Source organism: Podarcis filfolensis (genome assembly GCF_964270895.1).
Source record: "Podarcis filfolensis genome assembly, chromosome: 2".
Lineage (NCBI taxonomy): Eukaryota > Metazoa > Chordata > Lepidosauria > Squamata > Lacertidae > Podarcis > Podarcis filfolensis.
Window position 1 is genome coordinate 14,268,304 of NC_139605.1, and position 25,425 is coordinate 14,293,728.

General features: G+C 47.5%; 2 protein-coding genes across 2 annotated transcripts in view; one reads left to right on the forward strand and one right to left on the reverse strand.

Annotated features, from left to right (window-relative positions):
* CLIC1 (chloride intracellular channel 1) overlaps positions 1-3,504 on the reverse strand; it is a 38,010-nt gene extending 34,506 nt beyond the window's left edge. Inside the window, exon 1 of the mRNA XM_083602454.1 lies at positions 3,234-3,504. Within this exon, the coding sequence (XP_083458580.1) occupies positions 3,234-3,272 (39 nt within the window). The 5' untranslated portion in view covers positions 3,273-3,504. The remainder of the gene's footprint in view (positions 1-3,233) is intronic.
* Positions 1-25,054, forward strand: part of LOC310757070 (uncharacterized protein) — a 179,530-nt gene extending 154,476 nt beyond the window's left edge. Inside the window, exon 5 of the mRNA XM_083602209.1 lies at positions 25,042-25,054. The gene's annotated coding sequence lies outside the window, so the exon portion shown is untranslated. The remainder of the gene's footprint in view (positions 1-25,041) is intronic.
* The last annotated feature ends 371 nt before the right edge of the window (positions 25,055-25,425 follow it).

A 25,425-nucleotide genomic window follows, 5' to 3' on the forward strand; every position in this document is an offset into this window, starting at 1 on the left:
TTGAGGGGCAACACCCACCTGGTGCCCTTGTAAGATGAGGGATGTCACCGGGGAGGAGGGGGGATGCGAAGAGAAGCAGCAGCTGATGGAAAACACTGAAAGGTGAGCATGGAAATGGCACAGTGAGTCTTACTAGGAGTGGCAGGAGCCTTGTGGCTTCACACTTGGCAACGGGAGGAGAAAACTGGGGGCGAGAAGAACGTATTTCACAGGCACCTACACTTCTCTCTTTTAGAATTAAGGCAGGGGTGGGGGAACTTTTTCCAGGCTGAAGGCCACATTCCCTTCTGAGGGCAACACACCAGCGGTGGTCGTGGCCAGAGCAAAAGAAGGTCCATAGATTCATAGAATTGTAGAGAATTTGAAAATAATCTAGCCCAGGGGTCAGCAAACCTTTTCAGCAAGGGGCCAGTCCACTGTGCCTCAGACCTTGTGGGCGACCGGACCATATTTGGGGGGGGGGATGATGCAAGAGCGCCATGAGCCCCAGTGGCTGCTTACCTGTGTCTTGTGAGCAGCAGGGACTGGGGCGGCGGGGTAGACTATGAGAGGCGCACGGAAGGGCTCCAGAGAGGGGCTCCTTAAAATGGCGGCTGCTCAAGCGCTGCTGCTGCTGGCACCAACAAAGCCCAGCCCCCTTCCTCCTCTAGGCAGGGCGGGGAGAAGCCAGGAGGAGGGAGGGAGGAGGCGGAGGCACCGCCACCACTGAGGGAGGGAGAGGGAAAGAACGTGTGTGCTGGTGATCCACGCGGCAATTCCCGGACCGTCCGCAGGCCAGACCCAGAAGGCAATTGGGCCTGATCCGGCCCCTGGGCCTTAGTTTGCCGACCCACGAGGTAGCCCAACTCCCCTGCAATGCAGGAATATGCGATGCAATGAATGTCAAATTTGCCTTTGTGAGGTAGGCTTGTTTCCACACAAGCTGCTCGCACAGCCAGCCCTCTCTTTCCCCCATCCACGGAAGCATGACCAGTGTCCAAGGGCACATTGAGGCCAGGCTTAGAAGGCCACAATTGGCTCCCAAGGTGAAGGCCCCGCATTCCTGATTGAAACAAACAAATATACATATGCAACTCAAAAGCACTCATGGCCTAGCAGGCTGCGGAGCCACAAATCAAAAGAGGACCAAGGTTGCCTCACAGCACATTCCCACCACACAGGGTTGCAACAGGCCCTACCTTGCTCACAGTGCAAGTCTGGACACTGAGCCAGCTGGTGCAAACATGGGAAGCAACTAACCCTTCAGCTTACCAAAGGATCCCCAAAGGCCAGAATAGAAGGAAGCAATGGAGGCAGGAGGAGGGTACCGATTTAAGAAGGCAGAACAGAGACACCACCACGCCTTGCCTCATGGGGAGGGGCCTAATAATAATAATAATAATAATGTATTATTTATACCCCGCCCATCTGGCTGGGCTTCCCCATCCACTCTGTGTGGCTTCCAACAGAATATTAAAATACAATAACCTATTAAACATTAAAAGCTTCCCTAAACAGGGTTGCCTTCAGATGTCTTCTAAAAGTCTGGTAGTTGTTTTTCTTTTTGACATCTGGTGGGAGGGTGTTCCACAGGGCGGGTGCCACTACCGAGAAGGCCCTCTGCCTGGTTCCCTGTAACTTGGCTTAGATGCAGTGCATGCCAATGTCCAGTCCCCAAAAGCTTCACCTAAACGTAGCCTCGGGTTAAGAGGTGATGGGGAAGACCTGAGATCTTGGCAGCAGGGTGAAGATGGGACTAGAAGCCTGATTCAGTCCTAGGCGGCTTCCCAAGTCCAATGTACAAGATCATACTGATTCCTTAGGGAAGAGCCATAGCTCAGTGGGTCAAGAATGCAGAAGGTCCCCGGCATCTCCAGATAGGACTGGAAGATATTTTTGCCTGGAGCCTTGCAGAACTGCTGCCAGTCCGTGCAGACAATGCCAAACCAGACAGACCTGGTATGAAGCTGCCTCCTGCCTTCCTTTACTTTCAGAGTGCTGAAGAAGCATGCAGACCTGAACCTCCACACCACATCCTGGCCCACGAGTCCTCCTGCTCCTGTCTAGAGATACCACACCCCTTCCTGCACAAGCGAGTTGGCCATCTATGGACCAGAAGCACAGAAGACATGGGACCACCGCAACTTCATCAAAAAGGGGATGGGTTTGCCTTGCCTTTCGGAACACCCTTTCCACGCAGCTCCAGGGCAATGGATCTGTGCCAGAAATGCCAAATGCCCTCGTCATGCAGCGTGGCTAAGAGTGTCAGACCAGGACCTGGAAGACTAGAGTTTGACTCAGTGCATTGAGTGACCTCATGGCAATTACTACTGCCTCTCGGCCAAACCTACTGCACAAGGCTGTGGCAAGAGGAGGGAAAGATGTGGGGCTGGAACCATTTTTACATCACTTTGTGGTTCTTGGTGGAAAAGTCAGGGGGGGGGGGAAACGGGACGCAAATTTAATATAAATAAAACCCTCTCCCACCTCTTTTCTAACTTGCCACTGCCACTTCCAAAATAAGATTGATAGCAAAAAAAGTTGTTTTTTTTTAACCACACACACAACTGCAGGAAAGCAATTTCCAAAATAAGATTGACAGCAAATAAAGAGGTTTTTTATATAAAAAAAATACTGCAGGAAAGCAATTTCCAACCAGCAGCACCCTCTAGGACTTGGGGCAGAAACTCAGCAAAACGGGCACCTCCCTCGCCAACCCAAATGTGGCAATGCCCATCATCCTGCACTTAAAACAACCAGGTCCAGAGTTTAACATTAAAGACATGCCAACCACAGTTTTGGGCAGCCTTTACCCCTTCTTTATTTTCAGAGTTACCACATGTTTCTTTGTTTCTCTCCGGCTGCAACAGAAAAGCGGCTTTCCCCTCTCCGCCCCCCCCCCCCTCAAGCCAAGCGCCTTCAACGAAAGTTTTGTGTTTGTTTGTTTTTTTAACTCTCGGCCATTCTCACGCTACGAGGCGCCGAGATAACCAGACAGATAACCGCCAGGGGAAGTATTTTTAAGAAAAGCAAGAAAGGAAAACAGAAGCCTGCCCAAAAAGGGCGCGGCGGGGGCTTCTTCTCCCAGCCAGGGAGGAAAGTGAGGAGAGGGTGGCGGCCAAGGAGGATCGGATGCGTCTTTCCCCCGGAGAGGGAGCTCGTATATATATGATTTTCCAGCTTCCACGCTCCCCGATTCCCCGCAAGGAAAGGAGGCGCAGGAAAGGGCGCGCAGGGCGCAGCGTTGCTCTTACCTTGACGAAGAGCTCGACTTGGGGCTGCTCCTCGGCCATCTCGAGGGAGGCTGGGCGCGCTGGGGTTGGGGGGCGGGAGGGAGGGAAGCTGCTTTGGGGGTGTAAAGGAGAAGTTTCGGTGGATTGAAGGGAGAGGACGACAGGCCGCGCCGATCGGCTCAAAAAGAGAAAGAAGAGCAAAGCCTCTCGCAACTTCAAGCAACTTCCCTCCGCCGTTCCGGGCCACGCCCAGGAACTGAGCCCGGGCGAGCCGTGAGTCACCGAGGATGGGCGGATGGGAGCAGAGCGCGGGCGGAGGGAGAGAAGGAAGGGAGGGAGAGAGAGAGAGAGAGAGAGAGGACCAGCCCCGGCTGGGGGGCCGTGGAGCAGCCGCGGGGTGGGATTCTCTCTTGCGCCAACCTCCTTCGCTTCGCCCTCTCCTCCGATTTCGCTCCCGTTGCCCCTTTTCCACTTTCTCAGCCTCTTCCTTAAGCCCTAAAAGCAGAGGGGAAACTAGGCTTCATTTCACCTGGGTCAAAGTTTGGCACGCACAGTTGTGGTGGTCTGGTAGTAAGGTGAAAGCTTACTCGGAAATGGTGTATAATGAAATGAAAAGGATGTTTAAAATAACGTTTTTAAAAAAACAAACACAAAACACAAAACCCAGCAGCCTTTCTTTTGGGAATTATAAAGGTAAAGGGACCCCTGACCATTAGGTCCAGTCGTGACCGACTCTGGGGTTGCGGCGCTCATCTCGCTTTATTGGCCAGCATGACTAAGCCGCTTCTGGAGAACCAGAGCAGCGCACGGAAACGCCGTTTACCTTCCTGCTGGAGCAGTACCTATTTATCTACTTGCACTTTGATGTGCTTTCGAACTGCTAGGTTGGCAGGAGCAGGGACCGAGCAACGGGAGCTCACCCCGTCGCGGGGATTCGAACCGCTGACCTTCTGATCAGCAAGTCCTAGGCTCTGTGGTTGAACCCACAGCACCACCCATGTCACTTTGGGATTTATAGGGGCTACTTAAACCAGGCATGGCGACAACTCGGCCCTCCAGATGTTTTGGGACTACAACTCCCATCATCCCTAGCTAACAGGACCAGTGGTCAGGGATGATGGGAATTGTAGTCCCAAAATATCTGGAGGGCCGAGTTTGGCTATGCCTGACTTTAATAATAATAATAATTATTATTATTATTATTATTTAGGGAAGCGGGTGGCGCTGTGGGTAAAACCTCAGCACCTAGGACTTGCCGATCGCATGATCGGCGGTTCGAATCCCCGCGGCGGGGTGAGCTCCCGTCGTTCGGTCCCAGCTCCTGCCCACCTAGCAGTTCGAAAGCACCCTTAAGTGCAAGTAGATAAATAGGGACCGCTTTATAGCAGGAAGGTAAACGGCGTTTCCGTGTGCTGCTCTGGTGCCGGTTCACCAGAGCAGCTTCGTCACGCTGGCCACGTGACCCGGAAGTGTCTGCGGACAGCGCTGGCTCCCAGCCTCTAGAGTGAGATGAGCGCACAACCCTAGAGTCTGTCAAGACTGGCCCGTACGGGCAGGGGTACCTTTACCCTTAATAATAATTTATTATTTGTGCCCTGCCCATCTGGCTGGGTTTCTCCAGCCACTCTGGGCAGCTTCCAACAAAGATTAAAAATACATTAAAATGTCACACATTAAAAAGTTCCCTGATGTCTTCTAAATGTCAGGTAGTTGTTTATCTCTTTGACATCTGATGGGAGAGCGTTCCACAGGGTGGGTGCCACTACCGAGAAGGCCCTCTGCCTGGTCCCCTGAAACCTCACTTCTCTCAGTTAAGGAACTGCCGGAAGGCCCTCGGAGCTGGACCTCTGTGTCTGGGCTGGACGATGGGGGTGGAGATGCTCCTTCAGGTATACTGGTCCAAGGCCGTTTAGGGCTTTAAATGTCAACACCAACACTTTGAATTGTGCTCAGAAACTGTATAGAAACTTATTCATGTATGCGACTACAACAGCAAGAATGTGACTTGCCCCAAAATGGAAAGAAAACGGATACAAAAACTTACGGAATATGCAGAAATGGCAAAATTTAGCGGAAGAATAAGAAATCAAGATGACAAACTTTTTATAACAGGATGGAAATGGTTTATTGAACATTGACAGATAAGTTGTAAACAGATAAGAACACTGGCAGGATTCTTGTAATAACCTGCAGTTTCATAAGAGTATATATTTGAAGAAGGTGAATGAATGAGCAAATAAGTTACTTTGGTTATGCAGGAGATATTAAAAATTAATTTAAGGAACCGCAGAAAGAGGGGGGAGGAAATCAAGCTTTGAAATATCAAAATGATTGTAAAATCAGTGAAATGTTTAAACCTGAAAAGTATAAATATAATAATAATAGTAGTAGTAGTAAGTTTGGCACGCACCACCCACCCAGCTGGGAGGCCCCTCTGGAGGCTTCACCCGGGGCAAAAACCCAGCTAGCCCCCCAACCCCTTGTAGCTACGGAGGACACTCAATTGATAGCTTGTCCCCCTCCCCCTCAAAATGTGGGGGAATCTGTGGGTCTCCAGATGTTTGCAGCGCACTGCAGCTCCCATGGTCCTTCCCCGCTGACCCCTCTGGCTGGGGCAGGTGGGCAAGGCAGTGCCAGCAGCTTCCCAAGGGCCACAGGCTTCTGCCCCACCCCCTGACATACCATCCCTGTTTTAAAGCATAAAAGTGGCCCGCCTCTTTCCATGGGCTACAGCGACGTAAGCGACACTGTTTGCCCCATTGCGGCTGGTCCAACAGGTTTCTCAGGCTCTGGCTATGTTACAAAAGCCTGCCAGTCCTGTTGAGCTGAGGGTAGAGTCTCCCGGAGGCATGGGGGCTCCGTCTCCCAAGCTTATTCTGGCCAACGTAAAGCACTTTTCTCGAGGGGCAGGGAGATGTTGTTGTTGTTTAGTCGTATCCGACTCTTCGTGACCCCATGAACCAGAGCACGCCAGGCACTCCAGTCTTCCACTGCCTCCCGCAGTTTGGTCAGACTCATGTTTGTAGCTTCGAGAACACTGTCCAACCATCTTGTCCTCTGCCGTCCCCTTCTCCTTGTGCCCTCCATCTTTCCCAACATCAGGGTCTTTTCCAGGGAGTCTTCTCTTCTCCTGATGTGGCCAAAGTATTGGAGCCTCAGCTTCAGGATCTGTCCTTCCAGTGACCACTCAGGGCTGATTTCCTTCAGAATGGAGAGGTTTGATCTTCTTGCAGTCCATGGGACTCTCAGGAGTCTCCTCCAGCACCATAATTCAAAAGCATCAATTCTTCAGCGATCAACCTTCTTTATGGTCCAGCTCTCACTTCCATACATCACTGCTGGGGGCAGGGAGATAGTTTTGGCAGAAATAAAAACGACTGGGCTGTTTCACGCATTGTATGGCTCAAACGGGAAGGGCCCTAGATTGGTGGGGGGCAGTGTCTGCTCCACAAGCAGAAGGTCCCAGGTTCAGTCCCCACCCCCCACCATCTCCATCTAGGACTGGGAGAGTCTCAAACCCTTGGGAGCCTACACTGCCACTCATTGTTGACAATATTGAGCTGGATGCACTAACCCTCCATTTCAGTATGAAGCCGCTTTCCCATTTTCCTCTTAGTTTCTAGAAACCTGGGTTTGTCACAAGTAACACTCAGCTGAGAGCTGTAGCCAATATAGTGGTACCCCGGGTTACAGACGCTTCAGATTACAGATGCTTCAGGTTACAGACTCCACTAACCCAGAAATAGTACCTCAGGTTAAGAACTTTACCTCAGGATAAGAACGGAAATCACACGGCAGCAGCGAGAGGCCCCATTAGCTAAAGTGGTGCTTCAGGTTAAGAGCGGTTTCAGGTTAAGAACGGACCTCCAGAACGAATTAAGTTCTTAACCCGAGGTACCACTGTATAGCTCTCTCTGGCAAAGCATACTTGCACATTTCACACTTTGCAAAGGCCTACATTTGTTGCATTCATGAGTTACGTTTTCAGGAGCGTTTTTCTTTTAAAAAAAGCTTGCCTAAATGTACACCTTAAAAAGTGTGTGTGGGGGGGGGGTAATTTATGGCCTTCTAATCGATAGGCTTCGTTTACATAACTAAAAGATGGGTGCTGGAGGTTTCTAGAACTGGTGTGGAGAGAATGGTTAAGAACTTCTCTTCCCAAGCACGGAAATTTGGAGCCAGGCCTTGAATTTGACTTCTTAGTGGATTTGGGACCGGCAGAGAAAGGGTTACTTCTCCATGCAGCATCTAACAAGCTTGTGGGATTCGTTGCCACAACATGCTGCCTTAAAAAAATAAAGACAAGACAAGACAAATTTATCGAGGACACCTAAGTGCAAGCTGTACATTTAGAAACAGAACACCTCTTGTTGGGGGTTAAACAGCAATCTTGCCCTGCTTGTAAACTTCTCACAATATCCAGCTAGTATTCCCGCTCCCACAACTGGGCTGGCTAGGCCTTTTGAGCTATTTTCCTTCGGAGAAAAGAACACAAAAATCCTCTTGCTCCAGTTTTATTGACTCTTCCATTGTGTTTCATCCCCTTGTTCTTGTTATTGCAAAAATAATTACTACCACAGTTATGATTGCTACCCCATATTGTTACTAAAATGCCTGTCACGATGATGTTTATGTGTCTGTGTCGGAAGGGAAAGGCCTGCGAACAAGCAAGGATGCATGCCTTGAGTGCAGAACTGGGGCACGAAGAACCTTTGGCTCTCCAGATGTGACTGGACTCCAACTGCCATCAACCCCTGACCGCTGGCTGGGCCTGACGGGAGCTGGAGTCCAACCGCATCTGGAGCGCCGCAGCTTCTTCCCATCCTTTGGAGGGAACGTCTAGCCCAGTGTTTCCCAAACTTGGGTCTCCACTGGTTTTGGACTACAACTCCCATCATCCCTAGCTAGCAAGACCGGGGTGATTTGTAGTCTGAAAACAGCTGGAGAGCCAAGTTTGGGAAACACTGCCTCTGCTATTGCTCATTCTGACAGGATTCAGCAGGAGCCCCTCAGAAAGAAAGCTAACCCTGTCTGGGTGACCAGTGGCACCATCTGGACTGCGCATTTAAAGCAGTTTCACACCGCTTCGAACAGACATGGCTTCCCCCAAAGAATCTCAGGAACTGCAGTTTGTTGTGAGTGCTGAGAGTTGGTAAAGGTAAAGGTAAAGGGACCCCTGACCATTAGGTCCAGTCGTGGCCGACTCTGGGGTTGTGGCGCTCATCTCGCTTTATTGGCCAAGGGAGCCGGCGTACAGCTTCCGGGTCATGTGGCCAGCATGACAAAGCCACTTCTGGCGAACCAGAGCAGCACACAGAAACACCGTTTACCTGTTAGGAGGCCTGGGTTACCTGTTAGGAGACCTGGGTTAGCGGAGTCTGTAACCTGAAGCGTATGTAACCTGAGGTACCACTGTATATATCTTTAGGTGCCAGGCGAAAACCTTCCTCTGTAACCAGACCTTTGGCCTTTATCTCTGGCCTTTCAAAGTGGGTGGAATGTTTTTAATGTATTTCTATCCCCCCACCCTTGGTTTGAGGTATCCATGGCGGGGTTGGTTGTACAATAGTACCTTGGTTCTCAAACTCATTGATTCTCAAATGCCGAAAACCCGAAAGTGTTCCGGTTTTCGAACGTTTTTCGGAAGCCAAACGTCCAATGCGGCTGTCGGCTATTGTTTTCCAGGGCACCTGAACCAATCAGAAGCTGCGCCTTGGTTTTCGAACATTTTGGAAGTCAAACAGACTTCAGGAATAGATTAAGTTTGGCACTTTTGTTTTTGCTATTTATTTTGCGTTTTTGTTTTTGAGGCTTTTTCGGTTAATTTGTTTTTGTGACTGTGTGGAACCCAGTTCAGCTACTGGTTGATTGACTGTGTGACTGCGGAAATGGATAGAAGCCTCCTCATCCAAACAATGACTATCATCAGTGCAGGTAAGAAAATAATAATATTTTTTTATCATCTACAATACTGTCTTATTTATTTCATAGTACAGTGGGTGGCGCTGTGGTGTAAACCACTGAGCCTAGGGCTTGCCGGTCGGAAGGTCGGCAGTTCGAATCCCTGTGACGGGGTGAGCTCCCGTTGCTCGGTCCCTGCTCCTGCCAACCTAGCAGTTCGAAAGCACGTCAAAGTGCAAGTAGATAAATAGGTACCATTCTGGCGGGAAGGTAAAAGGCGTTTCCGTGTGCTTCTCTGGTTTCGCCAGAAGCGGCTTAGTCATGCTGGCCACATGACCCGGAAAAACTGTCTGCGGACAAACGTCGGCTCCCTCGGCCAGTAAAGTGAGATGAGTGCCGCAACCCCAGAGTCGTTCGCAACTGGACTGAACAGTCAGGGGTCCTTTAACTTTTACCTTTTTAATTGATTATTGCTTTCATTTTATGGATCAATGGTCTCTTTAGATAGTAAAATTCATGTTAAATCGCTGTTTTAGGGGTTGTTTTTAAAAGTCTGGAACGGATTAATCCGTTTTGCATTTCTTTCTATGGGAAAGTGCACCTTGGTTTTGGAACGCTTTGGTTTTGGAATGGACTTCCAGAACGGATTAAGTCTGAGAACCGAGGTACTGCTGTAAGTCGCTTTGTGTTTCCTTGGGCAAGATAAAGCGACTAACAAATTTAGTAAATAATAATAATAATAATACACGCCGAGAACCAGCAAAGCGCACAGGGCTACAGCTGCAATCCTAAGCACATTTGCCTGGGAGTAAGTCCCATTGGATGCAATGCGTGTCAGGGTTCAGCCTTGTCCAGACCTCAGGTCCTGATGAGCAAGGCGAGCTGGGCCCTCCAGCAGATCTCCACACAGAGCTAATGATGCTGAGGAGCTATCAGATCCAGACATACCTGCCCCTAGGGCTGGAGGTTTCCTGGCTAGCTTTCTCTCTCACACCCACCCCATCTCCTCCAGACCCACAGGAACAAAGCAGATGGCAAGCCATCAGTCAACTCCAATCCCTGCCAAAGCTCCCCACTTGCTGCCTAGGAGGGTCCTCAGGAGTTGGGAGGAGAAGTATATGGAAATTGCACTTGCGCCAGATATTTCCTGGAGCAAATCTTTAATGAGAGTCAGGAAGAGGTGGCAAAGCCAGCTCCTGTATCGGCTCCCTGTACAAGCTGCTTCCTTGCTGGCTTTCCTGGCCTGGGGGAAATGAAAGTGGGGCTTATTTCTGAATAGGCGTGCCGAGGGTGGAGTCGAGTTTTGCACCCAGATCAGGGAGACCTGGATTCCTCCCACGTTCAGCCATGCCGCTCCTTCCTGTTTTGTAAATATAGGCGTTTGCTGTGATTTTTTCCAACATCTATAGCTGTAAAATGGAGGGGGTGTAGCTGTGTCCGTTCTACAAACTCGTCGCAATGCAAGGAGGCAAAGGTTAAGGAGCCAAAGGTACTTTAATGTGAATGTGCTGGGAGCTGCCTTTAAGAGGAAGGGCGAGATGCAAACATGGTATATACATACATGTATTACCTTAAGCCCTTGCTTCTGCTCACATGTAGCTAGCTGCCATTTCCCAGCCTGGCCTGTCCCACAGGATTCTTGTGAGGCTAGGAGGCTCCCTGGAGGAAGGGTGAGATTCAATTTACAGAAATGATTCTGCTTCTTTAGGGAGGCCGGCCTCTCATTTTGATAGTCTCAGGGCATATCACTGCTGCTTTCTTAGACAGGCGTAAATGCCGTCTCCTCAGTCTGGCAAGCCCTGGGAATCATTGTTCTATTGCGGCTCGCTGCGGGTCCCCAACAGAGAATTCTTAGCCTCTGCAGCAAACTACAATTCCCATAATTAAGCAGTGACAAACCTAGACAGCATCTTAAAAAGCAGAGACATCACCTTGCTGACAAAGGTTCGTGTAGTTAAAGCTATGGTTTTCCCAGTAGTGATGTATGGAAGTGAGAGCTAGACCATAAAGAAGGCTGATCGCCGAAGAATTGATGCTTTTGAATACTGGTGCTGGAGGAGACTCTTGAGAGTCCCATGGACTGCAAGGAGATCAAACCTCTCCATTCTGAAGGAAATCAGCCCTGAGTGCTCACTGGAAGGACAGATCCTGAAGCTGAGGCTCCAATACTTTGGCCACCTCATGAGAAGAGAAAATTTCCTGGAAAAGACTCTGATGTTGGGAAAGATGGAGGGCACAAGGAGAAGGGGAAGACAAAGGACGAGATGGGTGGACAGTCTTCTTGAAGCTACCAGCATGAGTTTGACCAAACTGCGGGAGGCAGTGGAAGACAGGAGTGCCTGGCGTGCTCTGGTCCAGGGGGTCACGAAGAGTCGGACACGACTAAACGACTAAACAACAAAGTGACTGTTATAACATTACAGTGGTACCTCAGTTTATGAACTTAATCGGTTCCAGAAGTCCGTTCTTAAACTGAAACCATTCTTAAACTGAGGCACGCTTTCCCTAATGAGGCCTCCTGCTGCTGGTGCCCTTCCACCTTTCAGATTCTGTTCTTAGACCGAGGTAAAGTTCTCAGACCAGGACACTGCTTCCGTTTTTGTGGAGTTCGTAAACAGGACTGTTCTTAAACCGAGGTACCACTGTAGTAGTATAGATACCCATTTAGTGCCGTGTGGTATGTAAGAAAACCCACTTGGTAGTTAGAAGGTGGGGAGATAACAGTTCCCTTATGGATAAAGTAACCTCTGAATGGCAGTTGGATACAGCAGTTGTATAAACAAGCTTTTACACTTCATATACCATCACCACACAGACGAACAGGAGCATAGGAAGCGGTTTTGCAGTGAGTCAAACCACTGGTGCATCTAGTTCAGTATTGTCAGCACAAACTGGCAGCAGCTTCCCAGGAGATCAGGCAGAAAGTTTTTCCCTGTCCTCCCTGGAGTTGCCAGGGACTGAAGCTAGGACCACCGAGCGACACCCCTTTCAAAATGTCCAAAATATGTAGATTGAACCACCTTCTGTTGCATAAAAAGCAAGCACAGTTTTTAGTGACATAAAACTTTTCTTCATGGTAAGAGCATGTGCGTTACTCAAAAACTGACATTTTAAATGGACAGCAAAACTAAGTGCAAGAAAGGCTATTCCTCTTATTCTGTGTGCAAGACCAAATTGTAAATAATTGCCTTTCCCAGTTAAGAACAAGCTGTTTCCTCCTCATATTCATTTCTGTTGTTGTATAGCTTCATCTTTGGCACATCATTTCTGCTGAGACATGCCCCAGCCCTGGGGCTTGTGTAGTGATGTGCTGAGGGTGCCTCTGAACATGTGCAAATTGCATTTTCCTTCTTCGCAGAGTTACATCACAGCCTGCCTGGATAAAAGGAATATAACTTCCACATAGACTTGAACCCTTATGCTAGTCAGACCATCGGTCGATGTTCAGACCTAACAGTTGACCTGCTCTCTCACCTTCCAGGACTCCTGGGTTCTCAAGCGGGTAAGTTTTATATTTTTAATGGATTTATTTCCTACGCATTTAGATGTGTCATCAAGGGATGGCACAGCAATCAATAAAACAATCCATGAATCCAAATCCAAATACAGTGGTACCTCGAGATGCGAACGGGATCCGTTCTGGAGCCCCGTTCGCATCCTGAACGGAACACAAGATGCGATGGCACATCTGCGCATGCGCGGGTTGCGTTTTGCTGCTACCGCGCATGCACGAGTGGTGAAACCCGGAAGTAATGCGCTCCATTACTTCCGGGTTGCCACGGAGCGCAACTCGAATGCGCTGAACCCGAAGCACATTCAAATTGAGGTATGACTGTAATAGTCTGTGTGTTTTAACAGAAAAAGTTAACTTCAGCCAATAGGTATAACACAACAATAGCACATTCACAAATATAATGGACGTATATTCTTGTGTAGCTAAGACTGACGAATCCTGGGAGCGAAGGAGGCTCAGAATCTCATTGAGCTCAGCTCCTCAGCCGTGACTCTTGACTCCCCTGACTTACAGACAGGAAACTGCCAAGAGAGCGATGCAGGTGGGTGTGGACTTGAAACAGCACAATAAACCTCTGTGCACTCCAATGAATGGGAGACTGGCTGGCCACAAGCCACATCCTTTTTAAAACAGCCCATCATTCACTTCTAGGTTCTGTTATTGGGGGGGGGGGGGAGAGAAAAACATTAGGTGGAAGGGAAGAAATAACCAATATATATATTCCTCTCTCCTCCCCCCCCCCCCCCGCTTGAGAGCAGAGTGGCGTTCCTGGGGAGGGGAGGCAGGGGCTTCACTACTGGCACCAGTATGGCACTAGGAGGCGCTATTGTGCAGGAGGCACAATTTGGAAGAAGCTGGTCCACGCCAGATTTTCCAAAGAGCTACTGGTTGCAGATTTCCTCTTCCTCCACCCTCTAGTTTTAGGGAAGGTTTGGCAAAAAACCTCTGGTTCTGGCTTAGAAGAAAGGGGGAAAGTTGGAGAGGTAAAAGAGGATCAGATCAGGGCTGAAAGCACCATCGGAGATTCCCCCAGTCCATCCCTTCGGCTTGTCCTTCTCCCTTTCTTTTCCCTCCCCTCTCTCTCTGTTATACTGAGTTAACAGGATGACACCCTTTCCTTTCTCAGGCATAGCTGGCCTCCCCTCTCCTTGAAGCTGCTTCCTGTGTCTCCCCACCAACCCCACCCTCTGATGAGAAACTGTCCCATGGCCCTACTGAAGACTAAGGGTGGTTAAACCTGTCAATTCCTGCTTCTCTTAGTGTCTCCTTTTTTTCCTGTCACAAGTTCAATTCTCCACATTCACAGCTCACTTTGTATTTTTGTATTTTTTTAAAGCAAGTCCTCAAGGGGAAATTCATCAGCGAATTTCTCCTAATACTGCATACACACGTTTGTGTGCAATTTTGCGCAATGTTGTTGCTGTTGTTTACATTTATATACCACCAATGTGGGTTTTTTTCTGGGGGGACGACGCAGGGGTACGCATACCCCTAGACATTTTGTGAATCCACGTTAGGCCTCATTGAGGGGCAGTATTTCAATATGAGTTGGAAAAAGGAGAGTACCCCTAAACATTTTTTGGTACAAAAAAAAAGCACTGTACAGTGGTACCTCGGGTTAAGTACTTAATTCGTTCTGGAGGTCCGTACTTAACCTGAAACTGTTCTTAACCTGAAGCACCACTTTAGCTAATGGGGCCTCCTGCTGCTGCCACGCCACCGGAGCACAATTTCTGTTCTCATCCTGAAGCAAAGTTCTTAACCTGAGGTACTATTTCTGGGTTAGCGGAATCTGTAACCTGAAGCGTCTGTAACCTGAAGCGTATGTAACCCGAGGTACCACTGTATACCACCTTTCCTCCGAGCTCAAGTTGGTACACATAGTTCCTTTCCTCCCCGTTGTATTCTCACAACCACCCTGTGAGGTTGGCTAGGTCTGGCCCGAGGTCAATGGGTAGGAATTTGAACCCTGGTGGCCCAGACCAATACTCTAACCACTGCACAATACTAACACACACTTTTGCAAAGCCATATCCCCATAAATGTTGTGTTTTAATGTTATTTCATTAATATACAGTCATACCTCGGTTACAGACGCTTCAGGTTGCGTTTTTTTTGGGTTATGAACCGCCGAAACTTGAAAGTATCAGAATGGGTTACTTCTGAGTTTCAGCAGTTGGGCATGTACAGAAGCGCTAAATCGTGCTTTGCGCATGCGTAGAAGCGCTGAATCGCAGCCCGTGTGTGTGCAGACACGCTGCTAAGGGTTGCGAACGTGCATCCTGCACGGATCACATTCGCAACCCGAGCGTCCACTGTATACATTTTAATGCACCCTTTACCCTTGCATTTGAATTTTTCATACACTTTACTTGGCTGCGAACAGTATTGCAAAATCCAGAGGATTGCAAAATTCAAAGAATGGTTGTGTTTTACATAACATTTCAGAAAGTGTGAATTGAGAACTTTCTCCTTTGTAAACCGCTTAGAGTTTTGTTTAAATATAAGCAGTATGTATAATTTGTACAAATAAATAAATATATGTCAGCTGAATCATATTTCTCCTCCAACCCTAACATAGACCTCCATCCCATGGCTGCAGGAGAGGAGAATACAAGAGTGAAATGAAGGGACTCCTCTACACATCCTGTTTATTTTGTATTCATCCTTGTTTGTCTACACAAAGCTAATGCTAAGGTTAGACCAGGCATAGGTAAACTCGGCCCTCCGGATGTTTTGGGACTACAGCTCCCATCATCCCTAGCTAACAGGACCAGTGGTCAGGGATGATGGGAATTGTAGTCTCAAAACATCTGGAGGGCCGAGTTTGCCTATGCCTGGGTTAGACTATGTCTGGCTTTTGTGAAGCATTCATTCCCATTTCTTTGCACTGAGGTTATGCCACAATATGCATTCATCCTCGTTTGCTATTGCACTGCTTGTACGCCCTCCTTTTCACCCCAACCTGCCCTTGTACAGCGGTACCTCAGGTTACATACGCTTCAGGTTACAGACTCCGCTAACCCAGAAATAGTGCTTCAGGTTAAGAACTTTGCTTCAGGATGAGAACAGAAATCGTGCTCCGGCAGCACAGCAGCAGTGGGAGGCCCCATTAGCTAAAGTGGTGCTTTAGGTTAAGAACAGTTTCAGGTTAAGAACGGCCCTCCGGAACGAATTAAGTACTTAACCCGAGGTACCACTGTATTTTAATGTTGTAACCCAATCTGGGGCCTTAGGGTGAAGGGCGAGTAATTCATAATAATGACCAGAAAAAGTGAAAAATTGCAAACTAAAGTTACATGCCTGGGTAGGCCGCTGGCAGGAAAACATTTTTATCAGGCGCCGAACACAGTACAATGAAGGCACCTTCAATGGGCAGGGAGTTCCGGGACGTAGGTGCTGCCACACGAAAGGATCGATTTCTTACAAGTGCATAATGAACCTTGCAAAAGGGCCAGTTCTGCAGATCAAAGCACAGACTTCCTCGCTACTTCTGAGTCCCCAACTGCTTTTCAAAGAGCCTCTTTTTTAAAAACCTAAAAACAGATATCCCATTAAACAGATATTCGTCCCCTTTGCACAGCTCATATTCTAAGGCCTTTGGGAAGAGCTGGCATCACGTAAACCTATCACACCTCTCCTCAAATGATTCTATTCAAGCCTGACTTCCAAGATCACTGTTCTCTGTGTCCATAAGGGACCATCACCAGGAAGCAAAGGCTGCAGTAGAAATTCGAGAGAATTGCAGGTAGCATCTGTTCTCTTGACCACCACATCCCTTCCCTTCCCCCCACAGCCTCATTGCCACTCTGGGGCAGGTTAGCAAAGGGATTCCCAGGGCTCCATGCTCTATTCTGCAGCTGTTGCCATCTTGGCCCCTGACCCCCAAAAAACTGCAGTCATACCTCGGGTTACGAACGCTGCAGGTTGTGAATTTGTGGGTTGTACCAGAACAGGTTACTTCTGGGTTTCGGCACATGCGCAGAAACACAAAATGACGTCACGCGCATGCACAGAAGCACTGAATCTCGTCACACGCATGTGTAGACACAGCGCTTCAGGCTGGGAATGCTGTAGGTTGCAAACGTGCGTCCCTCACGGATCATGTTCGCAACCTGAGGTATGACTGTAATTAAGAAGGCATAGGGGAATGGAGAATCGGGGAGGGGGAGAATATGGGTGGTAGAACAGAGATAAGGTGAGGCCTGTTTGGAATGGGGAGGGGGCACAACTCAGAAACATATAGCAGGGCCAATGAGGATGCTATGGAAGTCTCTGAATATTTGTTATAGGAAATTGCAGGTTGTTATGCATTTATTCATCTTTTTTTTAAAAAAAAAAGAGTAAACTTTCTCCCTTCTGCGAAATTGCATCATTATGTTTATTTATCTAAAGTATTTATACCACTCTTTTATACTTTTAAGCTTGTAACAATTCAATCAGTAGTGGTAGTAGCAGTACTATTCACACTGTATCTTCCTATATACATAGAAATGTAAGGTATCGTCACGCTCTGCAGTTTGCTTTGCCGCCAGTAGGTGGCCATGCCAACTACAGCATGGGAAGTCGCAGGCAGGCCCAAGTGAATTGTTTAATAGAGGAAAGGAGGCCCTTCATACAGTGAAGTGGTTTGGCAAACCGCTGAGTGAAGCGTCTACCTTCCCTCTGTTAAATGCATCAGTAGTAAGAGGAGGGGCTTGAGGAAGTTGGGGGGGATGTGGTGGGCTGTGGGGGGGAGGCAAGGAGGTAGATGAGCTATAAAGGGAAGGGGCTGGTCAGGTGTGAGGGAAAGACAAAGGGGTTGACGGGGTTGGCAAGTGGAATGAGCAGAGGCAGCCACCCCGTGTGTGTGTGTGTGTGTGTGTGTGTGTGTGTGTGTGTGGTATACCTGAAGGAGCGTCTCCACCCCCATCGTTCTGCCCGGACACTGAGGTCCTCCTCCGAGGGCCTTCTGGCGGTTCCCTCACTGCGAGAAGCCAAGTTACAGGGAACCAGGGAGAGGGCCTTCTCGGTAGTGGCACCCGCCCTGTGGAACGCCCTCCCACCAGATGTCAAAGAGAACAACAAGTACCAGACTTTTAGAAGATATCTGAAGGCAGCCCTGTTTAGGGAAGCTTTTAATGTTTGATGCATTACTGTATTTTAATATTTTGTTGGAAGCCGCCCAGAGTGAGTAGGGAAGCCCAGCCAGATGGGCGGGGTATAAATAAATTATTATTATTATTATTATTATTATTATTATTATTATTATTATTATGATGAATATAGATGTAAAGGTAAAGGTACCCCTGACCAAATTATTATTATTAGTTTTATTATTATTATTATGTGTGTGTAATGAATATAGATATATCTAATCTTAAAACAAGACTGCAGAGAGAAAGCGAAGCAGCTATCCATTCAAAGAGTCAGGGAAAACCAAACAGTATTAATACGCTCTCTAATAATGCAACAAAGTTGTTATCCCAGCGAAGGGGATTCCATAGCTGGCAATTTAGCATCCTTAGAAAAAGTCCTTTTCCTTTGGCCACCTGTTTAACCTCTGAATATGATCTTGAAGAATATTTGTATGCCAGAGAATACAATACCGTGCTTAATCCTAGAAGTGTGCTGTGATCTTTTATCTGTAATCTGTAGGGTTTGGAAGCAGCCAAGCCTGTTTGGGATACACTCTATGCCAGTGGTGGCCAAACTTGGCCCGCCAGCTGTTTTGGGACTACAATTCCCATCATCCCTAGCTAACAGGGCCAGTGGCCAGGGATGATGGGAATTGTAGTTCCAAAACAGCTGGAGGGCCAAGTTTGGCCACCACTGCTCTGTGTAGTTATTCTGCTTTGAGGAGGTAGTTGGGTCTGAATCCGATCTATTAATTCCAAAGCTCTGTTTCCTCTCCACCCCCCTTCCCCATTGGCTATGGGGGGAAATCTAAAAATGGCTGTAATGTTTTATTTCCTCTTCACAGAAGTGGATGAAACTTTCGGGTAAAATTACAATTAACCAGTACAGTAGACACTCAGGTTGTGAATGTGATCCGTGCGGGATGCACGTTTGCAACCCGCATCTGCGCATCTGCGCACGTGCGGGTTGCGATTCAGCGCTTCTGCGCATGCGCAAAGTGCGATTTAGCGCTTCTGTGCATGCGCGACTGCCGAAACTCGGAAGTAACCCGTTCTGGTACTTCCGGGTTTCGGTGGTCCGTAACCTGAAAAAAACGCAACCTGAAGCGTCTGTAACCTGAGGTATGACTGTATTTAAATCAGCCACAAAATTAAAAGACGCCTGCTTCTTGGGAGAAAAGCAATGACAAACCTAGACAGCATCTTAAAAAGACATCACCCTGCCAACAAAGGCCCGTATAGTTAAAGCTATGGTTTTCCCAGTAGTGATGTATGAAAGTGAGAGCTGGACCATAAAGAAGGCCGATCGCCAAAGAATTGAGGCTTTTGAATTATGGTGCTGGAGGAGACTCTTGAGAGTCCCATGGACTGCAAGAAGATCAAACCTATCCATTCTGAAGGAAATCAGCCCTGAGTGCTCACTGGAAGGACAGATCCTGAAGCTGAGGCTCCAATACTTTGGCCACCTCATGAGAAGAGAAGACTCCCTGGAAAAGACCCTGATGCTGGGAAAGATGGAGGGCACAAGGAGAAGGGGATGACAGAGGACGAGATGGTTGGACAGTGTTCTCGAAGGTACCAGCATGAGTTTGACCAAACTGCGGGAGGCAGTGGAAGACAGGAGTGCCTGGCGTGCTCTGGTCCATGGGGTTATAAAGAGTCGGACACGACTAAACGACTAAACAACAACAACAACAACAAACAAATAAATAAATAAATAAATAGTTAAACGATGGAATCTGCTCCCCCAGAGGCGGTGATGGCCACTAACTTGGAAGGCTTTGAAAGAGGATTAAACAGATTGATGGTGGTTATCAGTGGCTGTTAACCCTGAAGGCTATTTTCCATCTTTACTGCTGGAGGCAGCATGCTATTTGAATGCCAATTGTTGGGAACCTCAGAAAGAGAGAGTGCTGTTGAAGCTTTTAATTACTTATTTAGATATCGCTTAGTGCCGGACAAGGCTTCTGAGTGCTTTACAATTTATTTATTTTTAACTGCACAGCCATTGAAACATAAACATCCTTTCTGAACGTTAGCTTTTTTTAATCCCTCAAGTTTAACTTTCCTTCTTTTCCAACCCCCAACTCCCTTTCCTTTTACTAATTAATACGGGGACGTTTCAGCCAATGGCCACAAGGTGGAACATTTCGCATATGGCAGAAAGCATCCGCTTCTCTTAAAATTTAAGGACAGGGTGGGTGCTATCCAGGCCTAAAGTACCACAAGAGGAAACTTGCAAAGCTCGATTTTGGACAAGATGCAGACGGGAAGGAAAGTAAGAGACACTTTTGCTTCCTGCACCCACTGTGTCAGCGTCAGATCTGAAGCCTCCTTAACTTTGACTGAAGGGTAGGTCACAAGGATCACTATCATCAGCTAATATTTTCTTAAAACTGTTATATGTTGTTTTCCCAGCACATGCTCAAAGCCTCTTAGAACAGCGGAGAGGGGGTGGTTTTAAAACTACAAGAATAAAATAAAAAAGCAAGAAAAGCACACAAACGGAGCAACTACACCAGCCAATCTCAGGGCTTCTTCAGATCACCTGTTTATTGAGAATTCACTCTGAGGTTAGACTATGTCTTCTCATTTGTTTGTGGGGAAGTTGCATGAGAACGAGCAGCCATCCTGATTTCCTCTCGATTTGCTTGAGTGGTGTTAATACATCTTCCTGTTGATCCTTTGTTCACCTCACACTTTCCTAACAACAACAACAACTAATTATTATTGATAATTAATAATAATAATTTATTATATTTGTTAAACACGTTATCCAAAAGTCTCCAAGTGGCTACAATACCGTTAAAAACACAAATACAGTGGTACCTTGGTTCTCAAATTTAATCCGTTCTGGAAGTCTGTTCCAAAACCAAAGCGTTCCAAAACCAAGGCACGCTTTCCCATAGCAAGTAATGCAAAATGGATTAATCCCTTCCAAACAGCAATTTAACATGAATTTTACTATCTAATGAGACCACTGATCCATAAAATGAAAGCGATAATCAATGTACTGCACTATAAAATAAATAAGACAGTATTGTAGATGATAAAAATTAAAATTATTATTTTTTCTTACCTGCACTGATGATAGTTATTGTTTTATCCATTTCTGCAGTCACACAATCAATCAATCATAAAACGAAGAACGAGCCACAGTCACAAAAATGAAAAAGCCACACAAACAAAAATGCAAAAGTATAGCAAAAACAAAAGCACCAAATATAAGCTCCAAATATCACCTCAGAACATTGCAATCAGAAATGGAAGGCTTCGATTGCATTGGGGGAGAAGCAAATTAGCAGCGCAACAATGAGAACAGAAGGAAGAAGGCTTTGATTACAAGGGGGGGTGCAAATTAGCAGCACAACAGTAAAATCGGAAGCTCCGAAGCACATTCGGCTTCCAAAGCAAAGTTTGCAAACCGGAACACTGACTTCCGGGTTTGCAGCGTTCGAGTTCCAAGTTGTTCAGGAGCCAAGCTGTTCTAAAACCGAGGTACCACTGTAAATACAGTGGTACCTCGGGTTACATACGCTTCGGATTGCATACGCTTCAGGTTACAGACTCCGCTAACCCAGAAATAGTACCTCGGGTTAAGAATTTTGCTTCAGGGTGAGAACAGAAATCGTGTGGCGGCGTTGCAGCAGCAGCAGGAGGCCCCATTAGCTAAAGTGGTGCTTCAGGTTAAGAACAGTTTCAGGTTAAGAACAGACCTCTGGAACGAATTAAGTCCTGAACCTGAGGTACCACTGTAGATGATAGCCAAAAATGAAACAAAGGGAAACCACCCTTCATAACAGCCACAGGAAGCCCTGTCAGCACATTAATAACAAACAATATCTTTGCACCATCTTAGTCTATCAGAAGCCTGGTGGGAAATGATAAGTCTTGCACTCCTCATCCATTTCCTAGTCACACTCTGACCTAACCACAAAAGCCCTGAGCAGATTTGTTGCACTAGGGCTACAGCGTGCTTTAATCCACTTCAGTTGTGCAAACCTAAACTCCCGGTATGTGCTCTTGCAAAATGCCGACAGACAGACTGGAGGTGACCAGGGACATCTCTCTTTGTGAAATCCCATCAGCCAGACCAGAAGGAAGGTTGTGCAGCACTTCAGAAAGGCTAGAAAGTATTGATGCAGTCTAGGGGGCCAGTGTGACAGGCCAGGAGCTGGGAGAACAGGGTTCAAATCCCCACTTGGCCATGAAGTTCGCTGAGTGACCTTATGCCGTTCAGTCTGACCTACCTCACAGGGCTGTTGTGGCGATTAGCAGATGAGGAGGGGAAACTGTGTGCGCCACCTCAAGCTTTTTGGAGAAAAGGTGGGATCGAAAAGAGAGGTGAACAGTTCCCAAGAGAGCTCAGTCCTCAGATTCAGGGTGAGTCCTGCTTCTTGTGGCGGACTTTATATTAACTTGGAGAGATGTGATTGAAGCAAGTCTGGAGTCAAGGGCTGCCAGAGGATTAATAGAGGAAGAGACAGGGAACCCCAGCTATTCATTTGGTATCATATTATTATTAATAATAATAATAATAATAATAATAATAATAATAATAATAATAAATTTATACCCCGCCCTCCCCAGCCAGAGCCGGGCTCAGGGCAGCTAACACCAATAAAATTGCAGCAAAAACATACAGTGGTACCTCAGGTTAAGTACTTAATTCGTTCCGGAGGTCCGTTCTTAACCCGAAACTGTTCTTAACCTGAAGCACCACTTTAGCTAATGGGGCCTCCTGCTGCTGCCGCACAATTTCTGTTCTCTTCCTGAGGTAAAGTTCTTAACCTGAGGTACTATTTCAAGTCGGGGCCAGTACTGAATAGGCCCCAGCCCTCCTTGAGGCCCTACTTGTGGCTGCCAAGCATGTGAGGGGGTCGAGGGTTCGCACCCACTCTCCGTGACCCCTGCGCACTGATGTGCATGCCAGCCACACCCTCTGCAGCCAGGTGTTCAGCATCCACAGCCTTCTCAGATACAGAGGTGCGCACGCACGACTAACTCCAGACAGGCAAGAACTCTGACCAATCAGGGGTCGTGTTCACAGGGAGGAGTTCCTCCCTCCTGCATGTATTACCAACCAGGTATCTGAGGAAAGGTTACCAGACAATCCCCGGATTTACAAATCAGTTCCCTGACAAAATCCATCTATCTAGTAGGAAGTTGAAAAGTGTCCCCGGATTCATTGAAAAAAAATCTGGTAACCTTAAGCTGAGGGGTATGTCCATTGCAGGTGTAGGAATGCAGGGGGAGTGTGTCTAATTGGCACAACCTCGCTTTTGCCTTTACACCTTCCACACATGACGTGCGAATATAGGGCTACAGTCTTGCAGGTATGGGGATCCCAGGCCATGCTGGGTTCGTAAGCCAAAATCAGCAAACTGATTTGGTCTGGAAATGCAGTAGCAGCCAATATCTCTGACAAAGCAAAGATGGTTAAGGTTGCCAAAAGTTGTTGAGGGATTTTTGCTTTTGTTTTTTTAAACGGCGATTTTTCTTTTTACAGTGGTGCCTCAGGTTACAGACGCTTCAGGATACAGACGCTTCAGGTTACAGAGTCTGTTAACCCAGAAATAGTACCTCAGGTTAAGAACTTTGCTTCAGGATGAGAACAGAAATCGTGTGGCAGCGGTGCAGCGGGAGGCCCCATTAACTAAAGTGGTACCTCAGGTTAAGAACAGTTTCAGGTGAAGAACGGACCTCCAAAACAAATTAAGTTCTTAACCCGAGGTACCACTGTACTTCCCTAAGATCCAAAGTGCTGCCTTTTGGAAATTCCCTCCAGACTTCAATTCCACCTTTGAAATCCTGGTAATATCTGGGAAAATCTGGACGTATGGCAGCTCTACATTTGTATTCCAATTAATATCAAAATGATAATGATTCAGAGTCTCTTTCTCTCTCTTTCTCTCCTCATCACTTCCCCTATATTCTGGTTCTCATCCCCCATTCCTTTTCCTTACCCCACCCCCACCCTCGCATGCTGTTATTCGCCTGGCAAATCCCTTTCTACGGAAGGATGCTTAGCTTCTGCTTAGAGTGGCAGATGTTTTCTTCTTGTCTCATTCCCCTGGAGAGAGCAGAGGCAAGTTTTCAGGTGATGGGGGAGTGTTTACTGCGGGCAGATCCATAACGCAGATTTAAAACACTTGTTTAAAAGCACTTTATTTCCGCAAAGAATCACGGGAACCATTAGTTTGTCAAAGGTGATGTGAATAACATCTCCGTCGAGGGGAAACTACAGTTCCCGAGATTCTATGGGGGAAGCTGTGTGCTTTAAATGTGCATTGGATGTGCTTCAAATAAATGGTGTGGATATGCCCTTAGCTCAAAGCCATAAGGAGCAAGGAGGCCACAGCCTCATTCAGATGTAACAAACCCCATCTTATAAAGCAGGCATAGGCAAACTCGGCCCTCCAGATGTTTTGGGACTACAATTCCCATCATCCCTGACCACCGACCCTGTTAGCTAGGGATGATGGGAGTTGTAGTCCCAAAACATCCAGAGGGCCGAGTTTGCCTATGCCTGTTATAAACCACGGCTTGCCTGATTGGGAATAAAGTCATGGGCCCATGTTTTCCTTGTTTCATATTCTGCTTCAGCAAAGATTTCCTGGTTTCTCAAACCAGTTTCTGAACTAGGAAACTCTGAGCTCCTCAAGCCAGAGCTGAACTAGAAGACAGACAGGCTGGGAATGAAATGCCCCAGTTTATTTCATGGCAGGGGAGATTACAGTGGTACCTCGGCTCGGGTTAAGTGCTTAATTCGTTCCGGAGGCCCGTTCTTAACCTGACACTGTTCTTAACCTGAGGTACCACTTTAGCTAATGGGGCCTCCCGCTGCCGCTGCCGCTGCCGCTGCCCCGCCACCGCACAATTTCTGTTCTCATCCTGAAGCAAAGTTCTTAACCCGAGGTACTATTTCTGAGTTAGCGGAGTCTGTAACCTGAAGTGTCTGTAACCTGAAGTGTATGTAACCTGAAGTGTATGTAACCTGAAATGTATGTAACCCAAGGTACCACTGTATATCATTTCCTAGAGTATCTCATATTTGCCAGTGCCTTACATGTTAAATAAATAAACTCTCCTCAGAGAGAAACCCAAATAATCTTAAACAAAAGGTTATGTTAGAATGCATGGCTTAAACTTATTTGAAATTGGTTGTCTGTTCAGAACTCAATTATTTAAATCATAGCAGCATGTGTACTTGGAAGGACCTACAATCTTACATTAATGGTACCCATAAAAAAGAGAGGAAGGAAGAAAGAAAGAAATAAGGAAGGAAGGAAGGAAGGAAGGAAGGAGAGATGACCCCACTGACCCCAGCTTCAGAGTTCAGCTACCCACCAGGAGGCCAAACCTTCTCTCTCTCTCTCTCTCCCTCTCTTTCTCTCTGCCCCAGAGGAGATGCCACCTCGTTAGACAGAGCCGCTAATCATCTGGCGTCCAGGGCGATTATCTGGGATGGGTCACATGATTCCAATCCCAGCTGACCCCCTCCGCACCCCCCACCCCTGCTGCTCCGTGGACCGGCTTGGCCAATCTGACTCAATCAGATATTCCGACTCTGACAAACTAGAGACCTCAGCAAAGCCCCAGAGCAATCCTGGCCACGCAGACGGCGGCAGCAGCAGCCGTAGCCGCAGGAGCCCTGGTTTCCTCACCCAGACCTTCTGCT